The sequence below is a fragment of the Lacerta agilis genome, chromosome 8 (assembly GCF_009819535.1).
Source record: "Lacerta agilis isolate rLacAgi1 chromosome 8, rLacAgi1.pri, whole genome shotgun sequence".
Lineage (NCBI taxonomy): Eukaryota > Metazoa > Chordata > Lepidosauria > Squamata > Lacertidae > Lacerta > Lacerta agilis.
The window spans coordinates 69,769,922-69,777,570 of NC_046319.1; the positions used below are offsets into that span (position 1 = coordinate 69,769,922).

The 7,649-nt window shown below is 45.7% G+C and overlaps 1 protein-coding gene across 1 annotated transcript; it reads right to left on the reverse strand.

The window, feature by feature from the left end:
* Positions 1 to 1,574: 1,574 nt before the first annotated feature.
* LOC117051995 (synapse differentiation-inducing gene protein 1-like) lies at positions 1,575 to 4,384 on the reverse strand. The gene is made up of 2 exons (XM_033158722.1): positions 3,955 to 4,384; positions 1,575 to 1,727 (listed from the first exon to the last, which is right to left on the reverse strand). Exons 1-2 carry the CDS (start codon positions 4,339 to 4,341, stop codon positions 1,575 to 1,577), a joined length of 540 nt encoding a protein of 179 aa, XP_033014613.1. The 5' UTR covers positions 4,342 to 4,384.
* Positions 4,385 to 7,649: the final 3,265 nt, after the last annotated feature.

Below are 7,649 nucleotides of genomic sequence, written 5' to 3' on the forward strand. Positions count from 1 at the left end.
TGTTCAGTGTAAGGCTCTGCCCCCCCTGGAGGAAACTCAGGCAGGAGTGCCAACTTGGCCCTGCAATTGTGGGTGCTATGCAGCGTGCATAGCCCTGGCACCAAAATTTGTGAGTGCCCAGCCCCTTCATGGGGAATTTTGTGGGTGCTCAAGCACCCAGGGCCCCAATGGAGTTGGCACAAATGCTGGCCAGGAACGGGCAAATTGTCAATTTTGGTTCTCCAGGTTCTGTATTTTTCCAGTCGTAAATTCAGTTCTCCACATTTCTGCAACAATTTGATTTTTTTATTATTAAAAAAAAATCCTCATGAAAATTCACCCATACTTTAGTGTGGATTTCTTCCAAGAAACATAGTTCCGTATTCTGTTTGGACTAATGCACACATTTCTGCAAGCAAATTCCCAAAATGTAATGCATCTTGGTGGTCATTTGGAACTGCCTCCCTCACCCTCCAAGACCTTGCCCCCAAGGTCCTTTCCCTGCAGCAAAATTGCTGCCGAAATGATGGCTTCAAGCTGAGCAGCTGGAACTCATTCAGCCTGTTATCGAGGCAAGCGAATCTTCCCTTGCTGGGAGCTGACCCCTGCCAGAGAACAGCTTTCATCAAGATCCTCCACCAAGGCTGAACTTACAGCCTTGCTGGCAGCAGCAGGAGGACGGCACTGAGATACATTAAAAGGAAAGCAAAGTATGGGTCAATTTGACACTGGTGCAGAATTAGGAATTCATTGGAGTGAATAAACATGTCTTGCATGTATGCCACTACTGTGGCCCATGTTTCGTTAGCCACAAAATGGAAAACCAAAGAAGAGTGGCAACTTCAGTTGACAGAATATGCGCAGCTTGCAGGCTTAACATATAGAACAAGAAGAACATATGTTTAGAGAAGATTGGAAAATGTTTATTGAATATATGGGAAATAACTGTGTACAGCTGAAAATGCTGGCAGCTCTAAGATAAATTCAACTGTGTAAATAAGTTATGAAGGACGTAATAATGGAATAATGAATGGTAAAGTTTCTGTAAAATATGCAGGGATTTATGATATGTAAAATGAACCATGGGAAGAGAAGAAGGGAAGTCATTGCTATCTTAAGGATGTAAAAATGAGTACTTTAAATTGTAAAACAGAAAATTTAATATTTTTTTTAAAGCATGCATCTTCAAGGGCTGCTTATATAGCTGCAAAGGTTGTGCCCCCCTCCCCCCGCTCTGCTGGGCGGTAGCAAGATATCAGGGATTCCAGATGCTGAGCCATGGTTGAGAATCAAGATGCAGCAGAGACTGTAGTATCTTTAAGAAGTTTGGTTTATTCTACACTGGAAGCTTTCAATGGGGGGAGTGGAGAGTTTATGGCATTTGCATCTAAAGAGGGTCTTGTTCCCCACTGTGGCACAGCATTGAAGTCCAAGGCATCTTCCACCCCATTCCGGTGCCTCCGTCCCAGGCCTCCCCATTGAATCCCCTCAACAACCCTGCATAGTAGGTTAGGCTGAAAAGCAGTGTGTCATGAATATGTGTGCATGTGCATGTGTGTGGTGCATTACAAATATGAACGATGCACAGTTTATCTTCAGTAGTTCTTGTCATGGAAAAGCACCAGTCGGACGATGTTCAGAATGATGATTACAATCCCCGCGCCAACTGCTGAGTGGGCCAACTTCAGTGCCTGCCTGGATTTTTGCTTTGCAACCATGGTCCTTCCCATGCGGTTGGCATCTCGGGTCTGTGAAGAGAGATAAGTGAAGGAGCCTGGGCTGAACTGGATAGCCTTTCTTCCCTGGCCTGGCCTATTGTCCAAAGGGTACCAAGGGCACTCCAGCCTCGCATGCTCACCTGACATACCTGCACCATCTCCAACATCTCCACACCTTCCATGAGAGACATGGATTTCCAGTAATGGTCCTAAAGCTTGCAAGCCCAAGCTTGGAGGATGGAGCAAGCTTGTTTTCTCCTGCTCCCGAGGGTAGGACCTGAACCAATGGCTTCATGTTACAAGAAAGGAGATTCTAACCAAACTTGCTGACAGCAAGAGCTGTTTGACGGTGGGATGGACTCCCATGAGAGGTGGTGGACTTTCGTTCATTGGAGGTTTTTAAGTAGAGGTTGGATGGCCACCTGTCATGTATCACCTCATTGAGATTTCTGCATTCCAGGTGGTTGGACTCTTGGGGTCCCTTCCAACTTGACAATTATATGATTCTATGATTCTCAAGAGTTTCAGCACACAGAGCTTCCCCCTCATTCCAGGGCCTGCATATTTTTTGTGCTATTCAAGAGGCTGTGCCCCGCCCCACCCAATCTCCTGATGGCAGTAGGGCTGCCAAGACCAGTAACTGAGGAGTCAGCCTAGACCTCCTGCCTAGCTATGCCCCTCATGTCATGGCTGAATCTTGGGCGTCTGTGTGGGCCCTGCCCCTCTTCCTTCACAATCTGGAAGCTGCTGGGTGGGGTGAGCAGCAGCCACAAGAGCCTCCCTCCCCTTGAACAGAGACCCCTGAAGAGGAGTTAGGGCAGAGCAGCCAACCGCAAAAAGGCTCTTCCTTGCAGGGAACCACCAAGGTGCCTTTGAACACTCAGTTCCAAAGCATTTCCACCTTGGAGGTTGCAGGAGAAAGACAGAGATAGGCCATTGAAGGAGGCTGGACTGGATCCCAACTCCAGGCTTGCTTGCACACACCCTCTCGTCTGTGGGAGCTGCACAACTCTGGGGGGAAAGCGCCCCATCACAAGGCTGGTGATGGTGGCCCTTCCTGTGGCATCCACACAATAAGCCAGTCAGGCTTTAAGGTGGGGAAGTCTTTGGTCCTGGATCTATGCAGTTCCCGAGGAGGGCAGATGGATTTTTTCCTTTTTTGCTGTGATGGTCCAGCACAACTCGCCCTGCTGGATTTGACCCCAGAAAGGTACCGACCTGGGCTTCTCCTCACAGCCAAGAAAACCTTGACTCCCCAACTCCCAGGGAGGGCCCCAAGGACTCAAGGCAGCCAGATGTTGCTTGAGGCAACTTTTGGGGGACTACAACAGCAAGAGAAAGAAGGGTGTGGGCAAAAGGAAAATGACCAGGGTGGAGCATCCAAGGATGGTCTCAAGCATCACCCCTGCTTAGTCTGCTGTCCAGCTGCTCACTGTTGAAGGGCAACTTCAACTGCCTCCTTTTCCTTCCTTTATCTTAAAAATGGGACTTGGAATGCAAAGTAGGACACCTGCTCCCTCAGACAGGGTTCCTTTCATGCTCATAGAGTTGGGCTCCCTTGTAAGCATCTCCATAATTTATGCTTATGGTTAGAATTTGGGGGTAATTCAATTGCCGAGCTCGAAAAATCAGCTGATTGAAGTCTGGTACACAGCCTCGAAGGTGAAAAGGACTAATCTGATTTGGGTGACAGGAGGCAGACAGAACTGTGATTACTTTGCTGAAAAATGGTCCTTTTCATTAGGAACTCATATAATAAGGACAATCAAATCAATATACTTCGAGATCTTTATCTAGATAAGTTCAACATAGCAAACTTTATTATTATTATTATTATTATTATTATTATTATTATTATTATTCCATTATTACCTCAATGTTTGCTTTGGCTTTTGTTTTGCATTATCTCTGCATGATTGGAAAATATAATACAATGCATCATTGTATAATGTCATAAGAGGTGTAGATCAACTACCGGACTCCACTAGATTCCAGTGTGTGCAAATTTCAGTGAGGATCTTGGTTCATCAAAGATAATGATTCCCCCCCCCCCAAGGAATGGACAATTGACTGAGGACAATGTGGGGAGTTTGGCCCCCTCTGGGAATGGAAGGCTCTGACTCACCTAAACGGAAACAAGCTTGAATTTAGTAAAAACTAAAGCTTAACTGTTTGCCTGGATATTTTATCATGAGGGAATCCCCTTGTACCCATAACACTGCTTCCCTCCCTCCTTCCCTCTTTCTCGCACACTCACCTGTATAGAGTAAACTAAGGCAGCAATACCAAGGGGTAGGAAGCAGCAGAGCATGGTAAAGATGGAGTAGCCCAGGTGATCGGGTTCATTGCAGGGTTGTACAGGTGTGATGGTGATAGTCTGTGGTGGCTGAAGTATGGGATCTTCTGTGGACCCTGCACTAGGTGGGGCATAATAAACTGGGTATGGGGGTTGGAAAGGGGGAGGTGCCCCATAGCCCATGGGGGATGCCCCATAATCCATGGATGGTGCTGGCCCAGCAGGAGGGATCAGTGGATCGAACACTTGTGAGGGTTCTTCTCCAGATGGGAGAATAGGTGGCTTCTCATTGCTCATGGTGTTGACTTGGTCTTCTCCAGAGGGGATAGGTGGCTTCTCATTGCTCATAGTGTTCACCTGCTCTCCTCCTTCTATCCCGTTTTGCAGTTCTGCAACAAGAGTTTCTTCTCGTGTCTCCATTCTTCTCGCTCCTTCTGTTCTGGCTGCCCCAATGAGCTGATGGATGACCTACTGTACTGTCTTTCCGTCTCTCTCTCTCTCTCTCTCTCTCTCTCTCTCTCTCTCTCTCTCTCTCCCTTCAATTCCTTCCCTGCACTTTGCCTTCCTGCTGTTGTGGTACCTGGCCAACCACTCTGAATCTTCTTCAGGATGCCTGCCTTTTGCAGCAAGAGGCTCCTGGCTCCTCCTCTTCTTCTTTGCTCAACGGACTCTTAGGTACCATTCGGGCTCTTTGATTCAATGGCTTTCCTGTTTCTCACTATCTGGAAGGGAAGTGGGTAGAATGAGGGGTTAGGTAATGAATAATCCAAGCAAGTCGACAGCTACCGGGTGTGGTTATTCGGTTAAAACAGGAAAGCAGTTCCCATCACTGAGGTGACCTTGGACCAGCCATTGCCTCTCAACCTAAGCTACCTCACAGGGTTGTTGCAGGAGGGGGAGAAACATTTCCACCATCTTGAACTTCTTGGAGGAAAAGGTTGTATATCAACGTAATTAATAACGGTAATAATTACTATGATGTTAAAAGAAGACAATTAAAAATAAATAAAACACATTTCAGTGCAATGAAAGGCTCTTCACCACTTTCTGTTTTACTTGACTATTTGATAACCCTGCTCTCCATTGATTGAAAAATGCCAAAGGGGGAGCAATTCTTTTCCTAGGAGAAAATAAGAACAATAATTGTCCTACAATATCAACTGCTCAAAATGGTATGAAATAACTGCAGCAGCAACAACAACAAAAAAATATTTTCTGTACCTGGTCCATCTTATTGAGTTGCCCCAGTCACTCTGGGTGGCTTCCAACAAAACATACAAAAAAATAACATCACACACACACACACACACACACACACACAAAACTTCCCAATACAAGGCTGCCTTCGGATGTCTACAGAAGGTCACATACTTATTTATCTCTTTGACTTCTGATGGGAGGGCATTCCGCAGGGTGGGTACCACTACCGAGAAGGCCCTCTGCCTGGTTCCCTATAACTTTGTGGGGATTCTTGCTGACGCCTCCCGTGTGTAGAACGAAGTTGGCCTCACACGGGGCGCCAGTTGCAGGGATAGGCAGCCTGCGAACGGGACGGCCGGTAATCCTGGAGCCTGCTCCTACTGCGCCGTGGACGAAGAGATCCGCTGGCTGCAATCTGAGGGTTTGAGTTCTGTGAGTCCGTGAAGATTTTGCCTCGTAGATAATTGCAAGCGTCTGTCTGGTCCAAAAACTCCGAAGAGGAAAATAAAGCTAAAGGTGGCCAAAACCGAACGGCCAAATAAAAGACTTTAAAAGCGAAATTGAAAATAAAACTACTGAGACTGCAGTCTGGAGGGAAACGGCTTTTGCTGCCCTGCGTGGATGGTTTGGCTTTCGCTTTGCCTAGGCTTGTCACGCAACGTTCTTCTCACTGGGTTTTTTCACGTGTTCTCCACACCACAAACAGGGAGCGACAGCTATTTATTGAGTTAATAACCAACGTCATAATCGATACATAAACCAATCACAACTCTGTTGCTGCCCTAAATTGGGCGGGAAGCAGATTAACTGACCATTGCCTAATTTAAAGTTTGGAGCCGCTAAAACCCCGTGGAGGGATCCCAGCAGTAAATCCCCTGCCGGATCCTGCTGTTACCTTTCCTTCCAGATGGAAGGATACAGTAAAATTAAGCACAAATAAACACAAATAAACACAAATAACCACAGGTGCAAGCGCACCTGAAAAGTATATTCCCACATAACTTCACTTCTTGCAATGAGGGAACCACCAGAAGGCCATTGGAGCTGGACCTTAGTGTCTCAGCTGAATGATGGGGGTGAAGATGTATACAGGGCCAAATCTTTGTTATGTACTGAGTTGAATAGGATCCAAACTGCAGCAGTCTGATTGGTCCTAGAACAATAGGATTGAGATTGCAGCAGTCTGACTGGTCCCAGAACAATAGGATTGAGATTGCAGCAGTCTGATTGGTCCCAGAACAATAGGATTGAGATTGCAGCAGTCTGATTGGTCCGCAGGGGCCACCCAATCCAGCTCCAGGTGGAAGTGAATCCGCACTCTGATTGGCATACAGGAGTATCCCGGAATTAGCCAATCACGTGGGGCCCATTGTGTAAATAGTGTATATAAAGCAAACGTTTTGGGGGAACTACATTCCTCACTACTATGAGCTGAATAAAGAGTATGAAAATCACACTGGACTCCGAGTATCTTTCACCCACGTAGAGTGCATTGCAGAAGTCCAAGCAGGAGACAACCAGAGCATGTACCCTCTGGCATGTACCCAGTGGGCAGGCACTCCATGAGAGGATAGTGCCCATGCACATGCACTGAGATTAAGGATGAGTGAATCTGTCAGTTGTGGTTTCACTCAGTTTCTCATTTTAGATCTTCTTATGATTTATGTGGAATTGGTTCAATTTGGTTATGTACTTTTTGATGTCTTTATTGTTTATGGCTTCTTTTGTTATGTCTGTAATTACGGTATGTAATTTTTTAATTCATTGTATGTTGCATTGAGCATGGTTTTAACCTTGGAAAGGTGGCATACAAATAACATGATTGATTGATTGATTGGTTACTTCCACATCAGTTTACTTAAAAAAATTAAAATCCTCACCAGCATTTTAGTACACACTCCATCTGCTTTATTCCATCTCTGCTCTGGGAAAGTTCACCCTTGTTTTGGGCTAGCAGAAGTAGGTTGTTCAACAAGAAGTGTTGGGGCTACACCACAAATACTGTGGTGGCTTTCTGAATCTTCTCTTGCATAAGCCATTCTGCTAGCACAACCAGCACACCACGAAGGGGCTTTAACTTAGCATGGCATGGCTTGAAGAATCTTTAACCCAGCAATGCAGAGACTAAAGAAAGAACTGGTGTCAAAATTTTCTGTCCTGTATTTGAAACTTTTAGGGTGGAAAATAAATGTGGATTGATTACTGCCGTGTGTGTGACCTGTGTTTCTGGATCATCCAAATGACTTCCTCATGTGTGTGGCCTTGTAGGTCTGCTTCTTTTAACAAATACTGTTTCATTTGATATGAAGGTTAAAGTAATACATTAAGTGTGTGCACTATAGGTTTGTAGGCTCTATGACGTTGTATGTACCTTGTTAGCTCCTGCCCCATTTGTACTGCCATATAGTGGCTGCAGGTAATATTACTGTTGAGATGCTTTAATGACAGACAGTTTG